This window comes from Amia ocellicauda, chromosome 15 (assembly GCF_036373705.1).
Source record: "Amia ocellicauda isolate fAmiCal2 chromosome 15, fAmiCal2.hap1, whole genome shotgun sequence".
Taxonomy (NCBI): domain Eukaryota; kingdom Metazoa; phylum Chordata; class Actinopteri; order Amiiformes; family Amiidae; genus Amia; species Amia ocellicauda.
The window spans coordinates 4,105,294-4,128,307 of record NC_089864.1 but is presented as its reverse complement, the minus strand read 5'-3'; the positions used below and the strand labels follow the sequence as shown (position 1 = coordinate 4,128,307).

Here is a 23,014-nt window from a genome sequence, read left to right as displayed (position 1 = left end):
CATTGGGTCTTCACGTTGTGTGGAGAATCCGCAGAGACATCAGTGGCCCAACCCGCATGAACCCGCATGAACCCGACCATTTCACTGCTAAATATTCAGCTTGTACAAATACACGTGCGCGCATTTAATAGCTGAATTGAAATTTTAATAGTCTTAATGAGAGAGTTTTTTGGATTCTGATTCTGCTGCTTAGACACACATTACACAGAAATATTTACATGTTGAGGGGAGAAAAAAAGTCTCAGGGTCAATAGTCAAATTCAGCAGTACACTTATAAAGGAGTATGGACAGACTGAACAGTAGTGGGGAAAAAGGTCACGTTAGAGCACAGATAGGTGAAGCATTTTCATCCCTTAGAGGTTTGATTAATCAAAAGGCAGAGGCAGAGAGATTGAGTCTTCACAGGAACATGGGATCTGGGGTGGAGAGAGAGAGAGACACACATGACTCTAACAAAAGGCTCAGGGCTACAATGCAGAAAACCAAACAAACACATGGACTTCTTTTGAAGCTGGAATTTTAAGCAATTTGAAATCCATTTCCGTAGGGATGATACTGGTTGGTTTTAAATTGGTTTTCCTAAAACATTTGAGACAAAGATAGCATTTGCACGAATAACACTTTTTCCAAATTATAATGGTTTCAGGGATGATATCCGTGAAAGTTGGAGTGGACTGCAAAAATAGTTTTTAAATACAAGGGTTTCAATTTTAGGAGAGAATATAGATTGGGCTCCATCTTGGATCGTGCAGGAACAATTCACACATTGTATGAACACCATAATCGGTCACGTTTTGTTTTCCCAAGAGAAGCAATTTGAGTGATTTTTTTTTTCCCATTATTCTGTTGTCCCTGGGAGCTGGTTGGTTGGCAGTGAATACCCCTCCACCCCCAAAGCTATGTCACACACAAGTGTTTTAAAAGGAATCAGCCGAAGTCCTACAGGTACAGTGTGGGGACTACCATTTTTACTAATACCCCCCCACACACACTGCTTATTTATGTGTAAATAATACACAGAATTAGTATTGCCATTATGGATTTTGCCACTCATTGTAGTGCTTTGTTCCCTTTTCTCTGGCTTTGCAATACAGTTCTGTAGGACACGGTCATTCAGGGCTCACTACCTTAACGGCCTGCATCAGTCATGTGCTTATTGGGCATCAGACCTGTTGAGATTCTGTCCGTCTCTCTCTCACTCTTCCCCTGAAACACAGTCCGTGCCCAATGATCACTGCAATCCCAGTGACAAGCAGCAGCACTGCCACCACTGCACCCACCCTGGACCTCCTGAGAACCCCCGACCCTGCAAGACAAGGGTAGGTAAATTCAAGGGGGTTAAATACAATCAGCTTCAACAAGGGAGATAAAAAGCCTCAGGGGTCAGTGAGCAGCAGCCACGGCTGTGCTTCAGCTCTTCAGTGATCTGTGGACTCTAGGACTCACTATCACATAACAGGCTCTTACCTCTCACAGTGTCACACACAGACACAGAGACGTTGCTGACAGTGCAGTTGTTCCCTGACTCCCTCAGTGTGTAGTTTCCCTGGTCAGCTGCTGTGAGTGAGCGCAGGGTCAGAGAACCGTTCTGCACTGACACTCTGTGCTCGTACCCGGGGCCAGGGCGGCTCGCTGTGCCCCTCTCCACAGCGCACACTGAGACACAGGCTCCCTCTCCTGCAGCAGCAAACAGCAACTCCACCGGCCCAGGAGAGTAGAGCGGGAGAGACAGCGAGGCTCCAGACGGCAGGGTGAGGGCGTCTCTCTGAGCTGAGAGGATGAAACAGGAGAACATCAGCCCGAGTCCTGTCTCTCATCACAGCCCTGATCTCCAGTAGAGCCCGGCCCCTGTCCTACCTGTCACAGTGACGTTCACAGTGCTGATGGTCCTGCTCTGGGAGTCCAGCACTGTGTAGGTGCCCTGGTCAGTGAAGGTCAGTGCAGACAGTGTGACCTCCTGCTCCTGCCCTGAGACTCGAGGCACATAGGCAGGGTCAGGGGTCACGGTGCCGCCCTCTACAGCACACACTGGGAGAGAGGCTCCAGTGCCCGCAGGGTTAAACCGCACTGTCACAGCTGCCCTGCTGTACAGACGGAGGCTCAGGGGCTGCCCATAGGAGAGAGAGGCGCTCTCCTTACAGCCTGCGGAGAGGACATGTTGTACATAAGAAACCAGGATAAAGTGACTGCTGCCCAGTGAATCTCTGACTGACTGAATGGGGAAGAGTTTGAGAGACTTGGGTCATTAAAACAGAAACAACCTGAAGTTGCCATTATTTGGGCAGAATGTTAGCAGTTAAAGTCACACAGAAACCACAGAGCAGACATTCAATCATAAAGACATTCACACTCTTACCTGTGATGGTGAGCCGAACATCTCCAAGAAAAGCATCCCGTTTTCTCTCTCCCTCACAGAAACACTCGTATATCTCTCCATCAGAGAGCAGTGTGTGCTGGAGGGTCAGAGAGAAGTCCCCCTGTCTGATCCTCTCCAGGGGAACCTCAGCTCTGTTCTCAAACCCAGGGCCGGGGTGGACTGTGCCTCTCCTGAACACATAGACATCCTGATCCACTGTCTCCCACTTAATGTAGAGCTGCTCTTCAGGAGTCCCTCTGCAAGCTGATCCATCACAGGGCAGAGTGACAGAGTCCCCGACTCTCACTGACACTGAGACAGGATCTGAGGAGACTGAGAGACACAGTGCAGAGACAGACTGAGACACAGCAGCACCACTGGTCATGTGCTTATTAATGCAAAAGAAAGAAACCAAGAATCCTGATCTCCTACCTGCAGTGACAGTCACAGCCAGAACAATCCAGCAGATCAGCATGCTGAGAGTCCTGCAGTGAAGACAATTTCAGTAGTATTATTATTACTATTATTGATATGGTTATTATTAGAACTATTCATACTTGTATTACTATTATTTGATAATGCAGTTAGAAAACAATGGATTCTGTACACAAGAACATGCCAGGAGAGAGATTATGAAATGGCAGGATCAGGGGCCACACTAAGGATTTCACTGGAGGAGGGGACAGGGTGGTTAATTGTCCTAGGAAGCAATTGTGTGTGTCTGTGTGGGAAACTTTTATTTTGTGGGCCTTTTCTTGTATTCATCACAGTCACTAGTAAATGTATCTGAAACTGCCACTAAAGTGATATGGATTTTTCATTACATTTATTTGTACTATGATCACTAGCTTGCGGCACAAAGCGTGTCAATTACCAAAAATGCCCAAACTTTTACTGCTAGTGTGTCTCTCTCTCTCACCTGAATAATCAACAACTTTTTTGTGTGATCAAACATATTTATTAGAGGAACAAAGAATGAAACATAAAAAGGAATGACAACAGAAACTTTGCCCGTTTCATTCCCCCCATAATATCAGTAATTAGAAGCAATTCTGTAGTATATATGCTAAAACAGGATTCAGGCCAAACCAATAAACACTACACACAACTTAATACTTTTAAACCTGTCCTCTATCATTTATTTCTCTTCTTCCTCATATTATTGATGTGTAAATTCATCATGCCCATGTATTTGTCTTTAAACATGCAACTAATCATTATTTGGTAAGCAATCATTCCCGAGAACACTAACCTCTTAGTGGCCACCAGATATTCTCAGTCTCTCATGTGAGAAATAGTTAGCACACCACCACCAGACTGTTTCACTACTGTAGATTATGTAGTTTGTTGTTAATGTATGCATTTAACTTAAATATTTTGCTTCATATTTTTTTTCTTTTAATTGTAAAACATCACTATACTGTACTGTGGACAATACAAGATTAACCTGGCAATGATGCTGCTCACCCAAAAAAGCACAATTGAATGATCAATTCATATGCAATAAACATAGTTTAGATTTAACAAACTCACACAACGTTTACTGTATTGGCAATTTTGAGAATGTGAGCTAAACCTAACTTTGTAAAGGCAGCTTCATGAACTGTCCCACAAATTAATGTGTGCAGTATAATACAGATTCATAATCACTGCCATCAGTATTAACTTTCTCATACTGTCCTGTTACCCTACCTGATTCTTCTACCTGAGGGCTTCCAGATTATGGCGATGGATTCCCTTTAGGGGGAAAAGTTGCTTGGTCTGCCTCCAAGCAAGTGATAAAATAGAGGTTTATAATCATACACTAGAACAAGTTATGTGGATAGTTGATTTATATTACATCAAGAAAGTGGCTGTATCGGAATAGTGACCCCTTCCTTAGTGACAGCAAAGACACACCAGTCACAGAAGTGGTTGAGTATGCATACAGATGGCAAATCATTGACCATGTATGGCCGCTGTTCATACAATATTAATACCATCGGCTGCTACGATCATTATTATCCTTATTAACCGGACGCTCCGCCGCTGGAAACGGGGCATTAGTGTCTGACTGCAGCAGTGCTTGCAGGTTTCTTTTGTTTTTGCATTATAAAAATGTCAGCGTTATAGCAGGAATGACTGTACTATATGTATCATTAAGCAACTATATATGAACTCAACAAACCATTCATATCATTTCCTCTTAACTGCTAGTTTAAAAAGAAATATGGTCAGTACTCACCGAAAAGTTAAACGGATTTTAATTCTTCCAATTGAAAAGGATCATTAATCTTTTCAGTTTTGAGACATTCACGTAATTTCCCATTCATTCTCCTCAATGCCGTTAGAAAGAGTTTAAAAAAGCGCGAAAGCAGTGAAAGTGAAAGCAAGTCGTTGACGGGACGTTGCAGCATCAGCGCAGATAAAGCGGCTGGTAAAGTGACTGGACTGACAGGTAAAGTGACGTTGAATGACGACAGGAGGGTTGGAACTGAAAGTGTGGACGCGTGTTGTTTTGAAGGCACTCTGTGTTTGTTATAGGTGTTATGGACACGACATATTGACAATAGCAAAGTGCATCTGTTAGTGGTTATTTACTGCGTCACCATGCGGCCGTAATGCAAACTGCGTTCATTTTAAATATTTTAATCATTATCTGTTGTTCACATGTTTATTGAATTGAAGACAGTGTATTATCGATCTTCATAACTGTAGTCAGTTTTCTACAGTTTACCCTGGTGTGTGTGTGTGTGTTTCTGACCTAAACATAAACTGGGACATCACAGGCTCTTAATGAATACGATGCCCCTCCACTTGCCTCTTGCTGAAGGCTGTGATCTCCATCAGTCTGGCGCTGTTATCTGAGCAGCTGAATTAAAGTGCTCTGCAGGTGACATTAATATGAACATGATATTAAACGTGTTACTGTGCACGTAGCAGGTGGATCCTGTGATTTGTTTCAGTGCTGCATGTATGGATCCAGTGATTGTGCAGCTTTTGACTGCAGGTCTCTGCACACAGTGTTGAAGGATCTGCTCCATTGGGTCTTCACGTTGTGTGGAGAATCCGCAGAGACATCAGTGGCCCAACCCGCATGAACCCGCATGAACCCGACCATTTCACTGCTAAATATTCAGCTTGTACAAATACACGTGCGCGCATTTAATAGCTGAATTGAAATTTTAATAGTCTTAATGAGAGAGTTTTTTGGATTCTGATTCTGCTGCTTAGACACACATTACACAGAAATATTTACATGTTGAGGGGAGAAAAAAAGTCTCAGGGTCAATAGTCAAGTTCAGCAGTACACTTATAAAGGAGTATGGACAGACTGAACAGTAGTGGGGAAAAAGGTCACGTTAGAGCACAGGCCCCCTCTCCTGCAGCAGCAAACAGCACCTCCACCGGCCCAGGAGAGTAGAGCGGGAGAGACAGCGAGGCTCCAGACGGCACCGTGAGGGCGTCTCTGTGAGCTGAGAGGATGAAACCGGAGAACATCAGCCCGAGTCCTGTCTCTCATCACAGCCCTGATCTCCAGTAGAGCCCGGCCCCTGTCCTACCTGTCACAGTGACGTTCACAGTGCTGATGGTCTTTCTGCTCTGGGAGTCCAGCACTATGTAGGAGCCCTGGTCAGTGAAGGTCAGTGCAGACAGTGTGACCTCCTGCTCCTGCCCTGAAACTGGGGACCCATAGGCAGGGTCAGGGGTCACAGTGCCGCCCTCTACAGCACACACTGGGAGAGAGGCTCCAGCGCCCGCAGGGTTAAACCGCACTGTCACAGCTGCCCTGCTGTACAGACGGAGGCTCAGGGGCTGCCCATAGGAGAGAGAGGCACTCTCCTTACGGCCTGCGGAGAGAAGTCAATCATAGAAATGATTTGAGAATTACTTAAAATTAGGATTAGGTGGAGATTCCAATTTAAAAAATCCCTTTAATAAATTAACTGGATCAATATATGATGTTCAGTAACGTAGGTAAAAGCTCAGGTGGAGTGAATCACTTAGGACAGTGGACTACGGAGCAGCAGGACTGGCATTGACCCAGCACCATCGTCTCTGACCGAGAGGCACAGGCTACAGCAACCACAACACTGAAAAGATAGCAGGACATTGGGTTTCTAGATGAACATATACAGTCTCAAATGATCCAAGCATCTACCTATAATAATAAGATTAACCAAGCGGCCCAGTTGTTTTTCTTTGTTATAATTACAAGAGTACATCCCTCCATCGGTGAACAGTGTGTGCTGGAGGGTCAGAGAGAAGTCTGACCCTCTCCAGGGGAACCTCAGCTCTGTTCCCGAACCCAGGGCTGGAGTAGGACTTCCCATGGACAAATTCGACTCTCTGGTTCACGGTCTCCCATTTAATGTAGATCTGCTCTATAGGAGTCCCTCTGCAGGCTGATCCATCACAGGGCAGAGTGACAGAGTCCCCGACTCTCACTGACACTGAGACAGGAGCTGAGGAGACTGGAGAATGGAGAAAAGTTGACATCATACTGCAAAGAGGAGACCTAGAGAATATTGTCTTAGAATAAGGAAAACTGCAAAAAATAAACAAAACATGATTCAAAAAACCTTGTCTGAAAGTATTCATATTCTTCAAATGTACACAATCGTATTGACATATACAGCTCTGGAAAAAATTATGAGACCACTCCAAGTTCAGAAACCAATGTTAAGTGGTCTCTTAATTTCTTCCAGAGCTGTAGATTACTAATTAAACCATACATATTCAACAACTATATTTTTCATAGTTTGTTAAATACTTGTTCAGTTTAGAGAAAACAATCTTAACTAAAATATCTAAGACAGGATTTTGTCACTATACTGAAATAATCAAATGAAAATAAAGAAAAATAAACTTCCTTGCCTCCAGTCATAACTCCAGCCAGGACAATCCACTGAAGCATGATTCCCAGGGAAAATCTGATCCTGGGAAGTCAAATATATCATTATTAAATAAGGCTTACATTTTCATTATAAAACACAGGGTTGCAGAGTGTTGGGTAAGAGCCATGGTTAAGCTCATGTCTTCTGGTTATTGTTCCAGATAAGTGCTTGGGTACATAATCAAACCCTTTAACTTTAATTAAATACACCTATAAACAGCTGACAGCAATTAAAAAAGGTCAACTGATATGTTAATCACTCTTCTACTTGTGTTATTTAGCTCTCAGCTGGAACAAACCCCTGCAGACATGGGGGTAGGGCTGGGCTGAATACCACTGTTGTAACATTTATGCATACATGAGTGGGAAAGGCAGATGAACAGTGGCGTACCACGAGTCTCTGGTGCTTGGAGATCGATGCCTTGATCCTCAGCCGAGGATTCGTCCTGGGTCTTCAGATGGATCCCACGCTAGGGGGATGATTAATGTACACTTTTCTTACTGCATTTTGTCTCCAGCTTTACAGGACCTGGGTTTGGTGTGCAGAAGAGCCTCTTCCAGTTGTGTAGGGCATCATTGGGACAGACTGTTGTGGGGAGAGAAGTGATGTTGTGATTCCTTGTTGTATTGTTATTTATGAGGAGACCTCATCGTATAAGGAAGGTGATAATCATTGCTTTGGGCTAGGCTTCCCATATACTTCAGTTTAATAGAAGACCTGCAACAATATTTAAATTTAGTCGAAACAGAAACCCTACTTTGTATTACATTCGTGTTTATTACCTGAAGTGTTGAGCAGAGAATGTGTTCGTTTACTCTTTAAATAAACTAATAATCTGCACTGACACAAAGGGGTAGATGTACTAACAAAGTCACTACTCAAACATATCCTCATTGCTTTTCTGGTGTGAAGTCTCAAAATAATATAGCGTTTCTATGTTAAAGACCACAGCAAATGGTGATTTAAAGATAAGTAGCATCATTGTGAGGAGCATTGCATGAGCTTTGCAATATTTTAATACATTAGCTTAGCAACGCTAGCACACAATACCATTTAAATGAAAACGTGCACCTTATTATAGGTCCTGTCCCGGCAGAAGCCATTCATCCACCTGATATCAATTAAACTAGTTTAGCAGCGCCGGGACAGAAGCAAGAAACCGGGCTTAAATTCAGATCAAACTGGGGGTGGGGGGTATAGATCAGAAGCGGTGAACGAGAGCCTGTGTTTTACAGTTTGATTGGTTTTTATTGAACATGCATTTGGTTTTATGAATTCAGAGTTCTTCAAATTTGTTTTACCATTCATGTCTACTCTATGTATGTTCCCGTACTGCGCATGTCTACCAAGTCTCCACAGCCAATTTCAAATTGAATGAAAACAATGACAAGCTGCTGCAGATTCAGTAATTTGACTTAATTTACCCAAGTTCAGTTACAAACACAACTGTATTCCGTCGTTGCTGTGTTTTAAAGCACAGGCATGATGCCTTACTTTCGGTTTTGTATCCGGTCAATGAATAGGCGATTCGTAAGAGCCACACATATACCGTGAACCTGACATTTAAAATGGATTTCACGATCAATAAATCAGACTGTTGAATATGTACGCGCGATTTCATTATTCTTATACTTAAATTACAACTTTGAATACTTCTGGCAATGCAGATCAGATTCACATTGATTCATGTTGTCTTCTGTTTAACTTTTTATTCAATTGTATAACCATTTAATATTTATGCATTTCTTTTCTCTGCGTTTCACAATAAAATTGTTGACTTTATATTTCAATACTCACGGACTTGTGCAACAAGGTGCATTTCTACAGACACAAACAGTATCCTTTACATGATGACAGGCCGTTTGTGTGCTAGTGCTTTATTATTGACTGGATTTGAAGGAGCATCATTGGCTGATACTGATCCAATGGGCTGCGTCCAAAATGTAACTTCCGTTATTTACACATGAAGTAGCCAATACAGGGCAGCGCTCATCCCATTGGATCAAATTGTAAGCAGCAGTCAATGACACTAATTTCAAATCCATTTAAACTTTTAATCGCCACTTACTACTTGTTCTCGTGTAAAGGATCGTGTTTGTGTCTGAAGAAATACACCCTGTTACACAAATCCGTGAGTAGAAATGTAAAGTCTATATAAGTACTGTTGTGAAGTAATAATTAAGAGAAAAATACTTTTGTTCATTTTGAATTTTGAGTGCACATGCAAACTAGACCAGGGGTTTTCAAACCAGGAGAACCCCCTGCCCTGCTGTGTTTTGTTCCAGCTTAGGTCTTAATTACTTAATTGAATGGTTTGTTGCTTTGTTAGGTCAATTAAGGATTCAATTAAGCAATTAAGTACTCGGTTGGAACAAAAACCAGCAGGGCAGGGGATACTCCTGGACCAGTTTGAAAACCACTGATCTAGACAATAATAGATAGATCATTAATCGGTACAGTTTTCAATATTAAGTTAACTTCTTCTTAAAGTATTCAATTCACTATCAAACTATTTATCCCACAGCAATGAACACATCAAATCAAATAAAACTGTTTTCTTTCCATGCAATAAATGTCTTACTAATTTCCAGCAAATCAACGCATTCGTGTTCGCTGTGTTTTAACCACACCTACCGTTCTTGCCGTTCAATGTATGATTTTTTTTAAAGATTTTTTATTTGAGCATTCAATTAAGTAATTACGAGCTCAGCTCTTAGCAAAAATACACCAGGGCAGGGGGTCCCAGGACCAGGATTGAGAACCAATGGTCTACATAACCTATTTCCAACTGCTTTAAAAAATAATAGTAAAATCAAGTGATGATAATGCAAATAATAATAGTCTTCACTGCAGGACTGTCAGCATGAGGATCTGCTGGATTGTTCTGGCTGTGACTGTCACTGCAGGTAGGAGATCAGGATTCTCTGATTGTTTCTTTCTTTTGCATTAATAAGCACATGACCAGTGGTGCTGCTGTGTCTCAGTCTGTCTCTGCACTGTGTCTCTCAGTCTCCTCAGATCCTGTCTCAGTGTCAGTGAGAGTCGGGGACTCTGTCACTCTGCCCTGTGATGGATCAGCCTGCAGAGGGACTCCTATAGAGCAGCTCTACATTAAGTGGCAGACAGTGGATCAGGATGTCTATGTGTTCAGGAGAGGCACAGTCTACCCCGGTCCTGGGTTTGAGAACAGAGCTGAGGTTCCCCTGGAGAGGATCAGACAGGGGGACTTCTCTCTGACCCTCCAGCACACACTGTTTTCTGATGGAGAGATATACAAGTGTTTTTGTGAGGGACAGACAAAACAGGATGCTTTTCTTGGAGATGTCAGACTCACCATCACAGGTAGGAATCTGAATGTCTTGATTCCCATGTCACAGACAGAGGGAGCCTCTGTCTCGGTGTGCGCTGTGGAGAGGGGAACAGCAAGCCGCCCTGGCCCGAGGTACGAACACAGAGTGTCAGTGCAGAACGGTTCTCTGACCCTGCGCTCACTCACAGCAGCTGACCAGGGAAACTACACAGTGAGGGACTGCAGCACCAACCACACCATCAGCAACGTCTCTGTGTCTGTGTGTGACACTGTGAGAGGTAAGAGCCTGTTATGTGATAGTGAGTCCCACTAGAGTCCACAGATCACTGAAGAGCTGAAGCACAGCCGTGGCTGCTGCTCACTGACCCCTGAGGCTTTTTATCTCCCTTGTTGAAGCTGATTGTATTTAACCCCCTTGAATTTACCTACCCTTGTCTTGCAGGGTCGGGGGTTCTCGGGAGGTCCAGGGTGGGTGCAGTGCTGGCAGTGCTGCTGCTTGTCACTGGGATTGCAGTGATCATTGGGCACGGACTGTGTTTCAGGGGAAGAGTGAGAGAGAGATGGACAGAATCTCAACAGGTCTGATGCCCAATAAGCACATGACTGATGCAGGCCGTTAAGGTAGTGAGCCCTGAATGACCGTGTCCTACAGAACTGTATTGCTAAGCCAGAGAAAAGGGAACAAAGCACTACAATGAGTGGCAAAATCCATAATGGCAATACTAATTCTGTGTATTATTTACACATAAATAAGCAGTGTGTGGGGGGGGGGTATTAGTAAAAATGGTAGTCCCCACACTGTACCTGTAGGACTTCGGCTGATTCCTTTTAAAACACTTGTGTGTGACATAGCTTTGGGGGTGGAGGGGTATTCTCTGCCAACCAACCAGCTCCCAGGGACAACAGAATAATGGGAAAAAAAAAATCACTCAAATTGCTTCTCTTGGGAAAACAAAACGTGACCGATTATGGTGTTCATACAATGTGTGAATTGTTCCTGCACGATCCAAGATGGAGCCCAATCTATATTCTCTCCTTAAATTGAAACCCTTGTATTTAAAAACTATTTTTGCAGTCCACTCCAACTTTCACGGATATCATCCCTGAAACCATTATAATTTGGAAAAAGTGTTATTCGTGCAAATGCTATCTTTGTCTCAAATGTTTTAGGAAAACCAATTTAAAACCAACCAGTATCATCCCTACGGAAATGGATTTCAAATTGCTTAAAATTCCAGCTTCAAAAGAAGTCCATGTGTTTGTTTGGTTTTCTGCATTGTAGCCCTGAGCCTTTTGTTAGAGTCATGTGTGTCTCTCTCTCTCTCCACCCCAGATCCCATGTTCCTGTGAAGACTCAATCTCTCTGCCTCTGCCTTTTGATTAATCAAACCCCTAAGGGATGAAAATGCTTCACCTATCTGTGCTCTAACGTGACCTTTTTCCCCACTACTGTTCAGTCTGTCCATACTCCTTTATAAGTGTACTGCTGAACTTCACTATTGACCCTGAGACTTTTTTTCTCCCCTCAACATGTAAATATTTCTGTGTAATGTGTGTCTAAGCAGCAGAAGTCAGAATCCAAAAAACTCTCTCATTAAGACTATTAAAATTTCAATTGAGCTATTAAATACATCTGCTGATCCTATTTAGATTGTTTATTTACTAAGCAGTGGAAACATGAACTTGCATTCAAATTGGTGACCGCATCAAAAAATGTCCAAAGCAGTTTGTCAACGGCTAAACTATGAAGCCTCGCTCTAAACAAACCTCGTATGCAATAATGACACCATATAGTGCAAACATAGATATATCCACCTATGAGTGTAACTGATCAATTGTGTAGGTCTCATTCCAGTGGTAAAGGCTTAGAGCAGTGGTTCCTAAACCAGTCCTGGGGGACCCCCTACCCTGCTGGTTTTTGTTCCAACCGAGCTCTTAATTACTTAATTTAAACCTTAATTGAACTAATAATTCCCTAAATTAGAGACTTTTAATTATTTTAAACCGTAAGGGTTTTAAGTTAAGTATATAATTATATTAAAAATGTCATGAAGAAACAACTATTTTCTTACACAATTTAAAATAAAATCTAAGCAGATTGTTACTTCAAATAAGGTTCAATTAAGTAATTGAGAGCTCGGTTAGAACAAAACCCAACAGGGTAGAGGGTCCCCCAGGACTGGTTTGGGAACCACTGGCTTAGATTGAATGCCCCTGTCTTTGATCATTTACATTGTTCTGTGTTTTTTTCCTTATTGTAGTGACGAATACACCCCCTATATGTGAGGGCCATTGGTGATCCATTTCTGCATTTCAGATATTTTTCTGTTGTGCCATGCTCATGTCTGATACACATATTAGCCAAGTAGTAAAGTTAATTACTGTATGTGTAATGAGTTGCCACAAACAAGTTGATTGTAGTGTACTGGTGACTTAGTGCACCTTAATTGGACTAAAAATCAGCCGAGTCCAGACTGCGCTGTACCTCAAACTTGGTCTGAACAGGTGGAAAAATAATACTGATAATGTGGATTAATCTACAACTTGGTTAAGAAATCTTGCTCTCAGTCTAAAGAAAATAGCTACACCATAGATGGCCACCATTTTACAATAATTTTGAACTGCATAGGAAAATGTACAAAGTGGCTCTAAGGAAAACAAGTCTTCGTGACATTGACGGCAACGGCAGAATATGAATATGAATACTTTTTAGTTGGTACCCCCCATAACCTGTCTGATTGACAGTGGTGCCTTATATTGCCTCCAATCTCATGTCCAGTTTGGTACGCTGTAATCAGGATCTTACCAAGTCTGCTTCCCAAGTAATGTTCTGGGCATGAAAACAACAAAAACCCAATTTACTACTTGTAAACTGGTAAATATAACTTAACTCTAACACTAAAAAAACTTGTCTTTTCTATATAGAAATAACTGATATCAAATGGGTAAATTGAATGTGCAATTTTGTTTATACTACCTCATAATACATTTTAATGCATTATTTTACCAAAACACAAAACCAAAGTGAGCAGGAGCAAATAAAGGTATGTATATAGTCATTTTGCAGTTTGTTATTGCCTTGTTAATGTTTTCCCAAATATCCTTAATTTAGGGGCACTGTACCAGAGAGTGGGTGAGTTTATTATGTGTGTGTCTGCATGTTTTTTATTTTATTTATTTATGTATTTATTAACAAAATTACTTGCAAAGTTTAGATTCTCAAGGGAATAGGTCAGCAAATGGATAGAGGAATGTAGGAATTTGAGTTATTTAAATTGTGAGAGCAGAGTGTTAACTGCTTTAATTTACACTTATTTTTCTCTCGCCTGCATGCCCTGTCCCACTGAGCAACCTGCTCCGATTGTACTGGCGGATCAGAGATGGTTACTGCGGCCGTGGACCTGTGACAGAGTGACCCCAAAGACTGGATCCATGTTCCTGAACGCCTGGACAATGGATTTCACCTTGTTGCGGTTTAAACGCTGTACTGGACGGCCGGCTCAGACACTTCACCGCAACACGCATACCACACCTACACAATCTGTGACTCTGCCTAGAGGGGAGGCAAAACCGTTAGGCCTTGGACCCCCAGAGATTTATTTTCTCCACCAGGAGTTTTTGTTTTTCTCTCCTCCGTGCCTAATGGTTCACCACTATGTACATCATGTCTACATGAATCCTGAATAGCACCCTGTCAATTGGTTCCCGAAGGGCGCAATGTGAAATAAAGGTTGAATATGAACTGTGACTTCACAACTGTTCTGGTGTTTGTGTGGGGGGCAGATGAAGCTGCATCACATTTAAAACCAAGCCCAACATACATAGTCTGACTTGTTGGCATTATTGTTTTAGTGTCTGAAAATAGTATGAGGTTCTATAAAAGTAGGTATTTTAAGTTTACTATACTAAACTAGAATGCTAAAGTTCCTTAAGAAACTTTGTCTGCATGTGAAAGTATATGTGAGTATAGTAAGCAGTATGTACATGTAGTGGTGTAGTAAGTACAATATACTATAGTATGCTATAGTATAAAAGTGTAATATGGTATAAATGTGTATTATAGTATATTATGGTATAATAAAATGTATATACAGTATAATGTACAGGGAATTAATTGAGATGTAGGTATGAGTAGTGAATAATATGAATCTGTATCAAAGCTAAATGTAATGTAGTATCATTATTACTAGTAGCCTAGTAGAAGTACTAATATGTATTAGTATGTAAAACTGTATTAAACAAAATTAAACAAAAATAATGTATTTCTATTAGTATTAGATGTTAAATAAGTAAGTTTATAATACAGTATTCAATTAATTTAATGTAGTATAAATTATTTGTAGAAGTAGAATGCATATTAGAATATAAAACGGTATTAAACAAGATTAATGTAATATATATGTAACGTTTCTCAAAGGCAAGGTGTATAGATCCAAGTGCAGGCTCTTTAGTAGCAAAGCAGAAAGGCAACCAATCCAAGAGGGGAAATAGAGAAGGGAAAACAGGAACAGTTCAGGAGATCCAAAAGAGGTGGTCAAGGACAGGAAGACAGGAGTCTAAACAAGGAATAATGCTCAGAAATGTTTCAGGAGAGAAGACAAGACTTAGCGATTATGCTAAGGGACAAAGGGATGACTGGGTAAAGGGTGAAAGACCAATGGGGACAGGGAAAGACAGAACAAGTGCACGTGAATAGAAGGAATGTAATGTGACTGAGTGATGCGGGAACTGAGAGAAAGAAGCACCGGGATTAATACTCGGGAGAGAGAGACCTCTGGTGGTGAGCTGAAGGAATAGTAGGTGAGACCTTGACAGTATATATTAGAAGTGCAATAAGTATTAGTATACACTCACCTAAAGGATTATTAGGAACACCTGTTCAATTTCTCATTAATGCAATTATCTAACCAACCAATCACATGGCAGTTGCTTCAATGCATTTAGGGGTGTGGTCCTGGTCAAGACAATCTCCTGAACTCCAAACTGAATGTCTGAATGGGAAAGAAAGGTGATTTAAGCAATTTTGAGCGTGGCATGGTTGTTGGTGCCAGACGGGCCGGTCTGAGTATTTCACAATCTGCTCAGTTACTGGGATATTCATGCACAACCATTTCTAGGGTTTACAAAGAATGGTGTGAAAAGGGAAAAACATCCAGTATGCGGCAGTCCTGTGGGCGAAAATGCCTTGTTGATGCTAGAGGTCAGAGGAGAATGGGCCGACTGATTCAAGCTGATAGAAGAGCAACTTTGACTGAAATAACCACTCGTTACAACCGAGGTATGCAGCAAAGCATTTGTGAAGCCACAACACGTACAACCTTGAGGCGGATGGGCTACAACAGCAGAAGACCCCACCGGGTACCACTCATCTCCACTACAAATAGGAAAAAGAGGCTACAATTTGCACAAGCTCACCAAAATTGGACAGTTGAAGACTGGAAAAATGTTGCCTGGTCTGATGAGTCTCGATTTCTGTTGAGACATTCAGATGGTAGAGTCAGAATTTGGCGTAAACAGAATGAGAACATGGATCCATCATGCCTTGTTACCACTGTGCAGGCTGGTGGTGGTGGTGTAATGGTGTGGGGGATGTTTTCTTGGCACACTTTAGGCCCCTTAGTGCCAATTGGGCATTGTTTAAATGCCACGGCCTACCTGAGCATTGTTTCTGACCATGTCCATCCCTTTATGACCACCATGTACCCATCCTCTGATGGCTACTTCCAGCAGGATAATGCACCATGTCACAAAGGTCGAATCATTTCAAATTGGTTTCTTGAACATGACAATGAGTTCACTGTACTAAACTGGCCCCCACAGTCACCAGATCTCAAGCCAATAGAGCATCTTTGGGATGTGGTGGAACGGGAGCTTCGTGCCCTGGATGTGCATCCCACAAATCTCCATCAACTGCAAGATGCTATCCTATCAATATGGGCCAAGATTTCTAAAGAATGCTTTCAGCACCTTGTTGAATCAATGCCACGTAGAATTAAGGCAGTTCTGAAGGCGAAAGGGGGTCAAACACAGTATTAGTATGGTGTTCCTAATAATCCTTTAGGTGAGTGTATAGTACAGTATTAAAAAGGGAAACCACATGGTTAAATACTTTAAAGCATGATCAAATCATAGACAATATGCTATATTATAGGTAATGAAATTAGGTATGTAGGGTATTTTTTTACCAGGATTCGTAGCACAGAGTTGTGACGACTGAATAATAATACAAATAATCTATTAAAGCCCCATGTACATATATTTACTGTAGTATTATTATAATTATTAGAAGTGGTATAAGTATTAGAATAATGCAGTATTTTATATGGAAATCAAATAATATACAATTTGAGGACTGCAATGGGAAATCCCAGTACAACACGCAAGGCAGAGTGTGAAAACATGCAGAATAAGGGCCAGATTACAGTGAGGAGAAAAAAAGTATTTGATCCCCTGCTGATTTTGTACGTTTGCCCACTGACAAAGAAATGATCAGTCTATAATTTTAATGGTAGGTGTATTTTAACAGTGAGAGACAGAATAACAGCAAAAAAATCCAGAAAAACGCATTTCAAAAAAGTTATCAATTGATTTGCATGTTAATGAGGGAAATAAGTATTTGATCCCCTATCAATCAGCAAGATTTCTTGCTCCCAGGTGTCTTTTATACAGGTAACGAGCTGAGATTAGGAGCACTCTCTTAAAGGGACTCTCCTAATCTCAGCTCGTTACCTGTATAAAAGACACCTGTCCACAGAAGCAATCAATCAATCAGATTCCAAACTCTCCACTATGGCCAAGACCAAAGAGCTGTCCAAGGATGTCAGCGACAAGATTGTAGACCTACACAAGGCTGGAATGGGCTACAAGACCATCACCAAGCAGCTTGGTGAGAAGGTGACAACAGTTGGTGCGATTATTCGCAAATGGAAGAAACACAAAATAACTGTCAGTCTCCCTCGGTCTGGGGCTCCATGCAAGATCTCACCTCGTGGAGTTTCAATGATCATGAGAACGGTGAGGAATCAGCCCAGAACTACACGGGAGGATCTTGTTAATGATCTCAAGGCAGCTGGGACCATAGTCACCAAAGAAACAATTGGTAACACACTACACCGTGAAGGACTGAAATCCTGCAGCCCCTGCAAGGTCACCCTGCTCAAGAAAGCACATGTACAGGCCCGTCTGAAGTTTGCCATTGAACATCTGAATGATTCAGAGGAGAACTGGGTTAAAGTGTTGTGGTCAGATGAGACCAAAATCGAGCTCTTTGGCATCATCTCAACTTGCTGTGTTTGGAGGAGGAGGAATGACCCCAAGAACACCATCCCCACCGTCAAACATGGAGGTGGAAACATTATGCTTTGGGGGTGTTTTTCTGCTAAGGGGACAGGACAACTGCACCGCATCCAAGGGACGATGGACGGGGCCATGTACCATCAAATCTTGGGTGAGAACCTCCTTCCCAGCCAGGGCATTGAAAATGGGTCGTGGATGGGTATTCCAGCATGACAATGACCCAAAACACACAGCCAAGGCAACAAAGGAGTGGCTCAAGAAGAAGCACATTAAGGTCCTGGAGTGGCCTAGCCAGTCTCCAGACCTTAATCCCATAGACAATCTGTGGAGGGAGCTGAAGGTTCGAGTTGCCAAACCTCAGCCTCGAAACCTTAATGACTTGGAGAGGATCTGCAAAGAGGAGTGGGACAAAATCCCTCCTGAGATGTGTGCAAACCTGGTGGCCATCTGACCTCTGTGATTGCCAACAAGGGTTTTGCCACCAAGTACTAAGTCGAAGGGGTGAAATACTTATTTCACTCATTAACATGCAAATCAATTTATAACTTTTTTGAAATGCGTTTTTCTGGATTTTTTTGTTGTTATTCTGTCTTTCACTGTAAAAACACACCTACCATTAAAATTATAGACTGATCATTTCTTTGTCAGTGGGCAAACGTACAAAATCAGCAGGGGATCAAATACTTTTTTCCCTCACTGTATAACAGGGTTAGGAAAATCAGGTTCAATACCAAACAATAATTAAAAACACAACTGTGACAAAGTGAACATATTTACATGCCCACAGTCTTGCAGTGGGTCTCAGGAGCTGATGCCACCAGCATCTCAGCCCTGGAGAAACTGGTTATGTTATATGTTATAATATATCCAAATATAACCATAGGTGCCACATTGATCTTGCAAAATACAAGAACATTATTACTCTTCCAATCTGATAAGACCTCTAGAAACAGGAAAAAATACACACACAAACACAATCTACACCAGGGGTGTCCAACCCTAGTCCTGGAGAGCCCCAATCCACTTAATCTTGTGGATCACCCTAAATCACCAGTTTCTAAATACTGGGAACACATGGGAGCGTTTAATCAATTAAGCAAGTCAGAGAAGGGAATTCTTCCCTCAGGAGGCCATAGATTTTGAGATAATTGCTCCAATAGTTTCTAAAGGACTGAATTTACCACCTGATTCATCACACTCCCGTTCCCATTGGCTTTGGCCGGGGTGTGTCTGTTCCTCATCAGGGTGGAGATCTCTGGGCCCTCCTGCTCTGAGCTGCAGTCCTGGGTTGTGAGCTGCACACTGGGCACCTGGGGCTCGGTGATCCTCACACGCTCTTTATTGCGACACCATCTGTACCAGCAGAGCAGAGCGAGTCCCAGCACTGAGATCAGCACTAAGATCCCTGTGACCAGGCCAACCGGGAACACCGATTCTAGAAGAGAAACAACAAAGCAGTAAAATGACTTTGGTCACTGAGTATTGCAGTAGAGGTCTCTCAGTGGGACAGCAGCACAGAGGTCCATTCAGCACATTTCTGCACTGATGTCAGGGCCCTCAGTCTGGACTCCAGTCCCAGTGTTGTTTGGTCACACAGTGCAGTTATTCTCAGACCAGGTCTGGGGCTCACTGTCTGCTGTTTGTTCCACCTAAGCTCTCAAATGACCCAATTACACGAATACATTGCTTTAATAAAGAACATTTGCCATGATATAGTGTAGCCCTATAAAAGTGTACGTTGCTTTGTACTGTGGGTACCATTGAACAGGTACATTAATGAACCCAAGCCCCAAGGACTTGCTGGCTCTAGTATTCAGATACTTCATTTCATATTTTGCATAATATGACTTCTTAATTAGTTAATCTTACAAAATGTTATTGAATACAAGTGCCTTATCATTTTATATCTAACTTCTAATGTTATTGTTATTGATTATTGTGAGTTCAATTAAGTTTAATTAAATAAAATCAGGTCAGTGTGCCCCAAGCACCAGAGCTGAGACACACCCTATACAGTGTATAACAGTGTTATTATAGGGACACGCACCCTCTGCAGTGACAGACACAGAGACGGTGCTGACGGTGTGGTCGGTGCTGGAGTCCCTCACTGTGTAGTTTCCCTGGTCAGCTGCTGTGAGTGATCGCAGGGTCAGAGAGCCGCTCTGCACGGACACTCTCTGCTCGTACCCGGGGCCGGGACTGAACACTGTGTCCCTCTCCACAGAGCACACTGACACACAGGCTCCCTCTCCTGCAGCAGCGAACAGCACCTCCACCAGCCCAGGAGAGTAGAGCGGGAGAGACAGCGAGGCTCCAGACGGCAGGGTGAGGGCGTCTCTGTGAGCTGAGAGGATGAAACAGGAGAACATCAGCCCGAGTCCTGTCTCTCATCTCAGCCCTGATCTCCAGTAGAGCCCGGCCCCTGTCCTACCTGTCACAGTGACGGCCACAGTGCTGATGGTCTGTCTGCTCTTGGAGTCCAGCACTGTGTAGGAGCCCTGGTCAGTGAAGGTCAGTGCAGACAGTGTGACCTCCTGCTCCTGCCCTGAGACTCGAGGCACATAGGCAGGGTCAGGGGTCACGGTGCCGCCCTCTACAGCACACACTGGGAGAGAGGCTCCAGCGCCCGCAGGGTTAAACCGCACTGTCACAGCTGCCCTGCTGTACAGACGGAGGCTCAGGGGCTGCCCATAGGAGACAGAGCTGCTCTCCTCACGGCCTGTGGAGAGAACATGTTGTACATAAGAAACCAGGTGTTTGTGTGTGTTGGGGTGGGGATGGGAGGACATGGGAATCAAGACATTCAGATTCTTACCTGTGATGGTGAGACTGACATCTCCGAGAAAAGCATCCTGTTTTCTCTGTCCCTCACAGAAACACTCGTATATCTCTCCATCAGAGAGCAGTGTGTGCTGGAGGGTCAGAGAGAAGTCCCCCTGTCTGATACTCTCCAGGGGAACCTCAGCTCTGTTCTCAAACCCAGGGCCGGGGTGGACTGTGCCTCTCCTGAACACATAGACATCCTGATCCACTGTCTGCCACTTAATGTAGAGCTGCTCTACAGGAGTCCCTCTGCAGGCTGATCCATCACAGGGCAGAGTGACAGAGTCCCCGACTCTCACTGACACTGTGACAGGATCTGAGGAGACAGAGAGACACAGTGCAGAGACAGACTGAGACACAGCAGCACCACTGGTCATGTGCTTATTAATGGAAATGAAATAAACCAAGAATCCTGATCACCTACCTGCAGTGACAGTCACAGCCAGAATAATCCAGCAGATCCTCATGCTGAGACACCTGCTGAGAAGACTATTATTACTTTGAATATTATTGTTTAGTCATACAGTCCGGAGAAAATGGGTCCTGTAACCACTGATCAGAATGAAATGGCAGACACATGCAAGGAAAGATATATATCGAATATGAAAGATTGGGATCGAGGCAGATCTAAGTTTGTCGTGGTGAAGGAGGAGGATAGAGGGTGGTGGAGTCACAGGTAATTGAGAGAGAAAGATGGCTAGTGGGAGAGGAAGAGGGGATTTATACAAGGGTTCATTATACAATAATCCTATGCAATCCTAAAACGACTGTATTGAATATAGTACTATGAAATAGGTTTAAGTCTGTGTGGGTAAACTAATAGTTTTTGTGGATTCTCATTTATTTGTCACAGTCACAGGTAAAATATAACTGAATTTGCAACTAATGTGAGGCAGGGCTTTTCCTTAAATGTGTATTAGGTTTATTATTAAAAGACCCAGCAGGACAAGCTGTTGAATATGAACCTGTCTGTGTCCCAGCATGAATCAAGGATTCATAATTCCATCTGTTTTTAAGTTTTGTTACATACATCCATCCATCCATCCATCGTCAAAACCGATCCCGGCAAGCATAGATACATGCAAATGATAGGACGCCAGTCCACACCCCTCTATCAGCCAGACAACGAATCAGAGTAAATTTCATTTTAAACTAAGAACGTTTTATAAGCAGAAGTTGTAAGTGTAGTGAAGCATGCTACTGTTTATATATTCAAATAATTTAGAATATGCAAATGACCATGCCACCTTAAAAAAGGTGAGTGACCTCTCATGACCTCCTAGATCTCAAACTGGGTGAGACAAGAGTGACTGCAGGGTTGTATGCAGGACAACAAGCCAACAATTATGGCAAATAACTTATTTATTATACACACACCATTAATATATTGTCCTTACAGTGTCCTAAAAGATCCAATACTTTACATTAGCAAAACAGATTTACTGATTCAAGAGTCTGAAATAACAGGGTAATACCAGAGAGCCACAAATAATTCAGTATCATAGAATGAATATTAAATAATGTGAATAAACAACATATTTATAAATACACACACATCTATAATCTTATAAGGGAACATGACTAGGTTTGAAGCCAAAACAGCAATATAAATTGATAATCTTGTACACAGATCTCAGTAAGTAAATCAATAAATAGATACATGTCACTGAAAAGCCTAAGGCACAATTACTGCAGATACTCAATTTTCAGATACTCTGAACAGTAATAGAATAAAACCAGACAGACAATTTGGACAACGAAGGTCATTTAAAATACTAGGCAGGGGTACGCAATCCTATTTTTAAACACTGCGGAGCTAAAGTAAATTAAAAGTGAGCAGTGCACGTGTGATGCACAGCAATAAAACACACCAACATAAAACACAGAAGAAAGTCTGAGGTGGGAGGATGACCAAACACAAGAATAAGACACACAGCGATTGCCGATCAAGCCGTGTCCCAACTCACCAACCCAAATATCCTCTCAGTATGTCTCTGTAGTATTCTCACTCAGTAGCCATTTTCCTTTAGTGCAAACCAGACAGGAAACAGCATGTGTTGGCTTTATCTTCAGCACAGGTGTGCCAGCACCCACCTACATCAACGGTTACAAACAATAACCGGGAGAACAGAGCTGGCTGTCATATGGTTAAGTTGATCTACCAGTCTAGAGGGAGGGCTCTGACACAAAAATGTAACATCAAAAAGTGTGTCTCCTTCATCTGAGGTCAATGACTGTGTTATTACAACTGAAAGTCACAAAACATTGAGGTGAGCACAACTTTCATGTTTTACCACCAAGAAAGGAAAGGTGTCCCACTACGTTAGTAATAAAACTCTGTGACATTGGGG

General features: G+C 42.5%; 2 protein-coding genes and 2 long non-coding RNA genes across 9 annotated transcripts; 1 reads left to right on the top strand and 3 right to left on the bottom strand.

The window, feature by feature from the left end:
• Positions 1-123: 123 nt before the first annotated feature.
• LOC136711085 (uncharacterized) lies at positions 124-4,704 on the bottom strand. Of its 2 annotated transcripts, none has more exons than XM_066687066.1 (7): positions 4,582-4,704; positions 2,790-2,842; positions 2,358-2,690; positions 1,859-2,143; positions 1,469-1,771; positions 1,129-1,307; positions 124-417 (listed from the first exon to the last, which is right to left on the bottom strand). In XM_066687066.1, exons 2-6 carry the CDS (start codon positions 2,830-2,832, stop codon positions 1,165-1,167), a joined length of 1,107 nt encoding a protein of 368 aa, XP_066543163.1. In that variant the 5' UTR covers positions 2,833-2,842; positions 4,582-4,704; the 3' UTR covers positions 124-417; positions 1,129-1,164. The 2 variants fall into 2 exon arrangements, with proteins under 2 accessions (XP_066543163.1, XP_066543164.1); XM_066687067.1 differs by lacking the exon at positions 4,582-4,704 and adding an exon at positions 4,050-4,129.
• A 796-nt stretch (positions 4,705-5,500) lies between these two features.
• Positions 5,501-9,138, bottom strand: LOC136711084 (uncharacterized). Of its 2 annotated transcripts, XR_010804701.1 has the most exons (5): positions 9,032-9,138; positions 7,625-7,819; positions 6,499-6,811; positions 5,900-6,187; positions 5,501-5,812 (listed from the first exon to the last, which is right to left on the bottom strand). It is a non-coding gene; the product is annotated as an uncharacterized LOC136711084 (long non-coding RNA). The 2 variants fall into 2 exon arrangements; XR_010804700.1 differs by having other exon boundaries at positions 5,900-6,811.
• A 154-nt stretch (positions 9,139-9,292) lies between these two features.
• On the top strand, positions 9,293-14,292 carry LOC136771804 (uncharacterized). Of its 3 annotated transcripts, none has more exons than XR_010822375.1 (4): positions 9,293-9,365; positions 10,088-10,140; positions 10,244-10,576; positions 10,733-14,292. It is a non-coding gene; the product is annotated as an uncharacterized LOC136771804 (long non-coding RNA). The 3 variants fall into 3 exon arrangements; XR_010822374.1 differs by having other exon boundaries at positions 10,244-10,822; positions 10,987-14,292; XR_010822373.1 differs by having other exon boundaries at positions 10,244-14,292.
• Positions 14,293-18,490: 4,198 nt separating this feature from the next.
• LOC136711083 (uncharacterized) lies at positions 18,491-22,780 on the bottom strand. Of its 2 annotated transcripts, none has more exons than XM_066687063.1 (6): positions 22,631-22,780; positions 21,088-21,143; positions 20,656-20,979; positions 20,272-20,559; positions 19,888-20,184; positions 18,491-19,275 (listed from the first exon to the last, which is right to left on the bottom strand). In XM_066687063.1, exons 2-6 carry the CDS (start codon positions 21,128-21,130, stop codon positions 19,004-19,006), a joined length of 1,224 nt encoding a protein of 407 aa, XP_066543160.1. In that variant the 5' UTR covers positions 21,131-21,143; positions 22,631-22,780; the 3' UTR covers positions 18,491-19,003. The 2 variants fall into 2 exon arrangements, with proteins under 2 accessions (XP_066543160.1, XP_066543161.1); XM_066687064.1 differs by having other exon boundaries at positions 21,088-21,140.
• Positions 22,781-23,014: the final 234 nt, after the last annotated feature.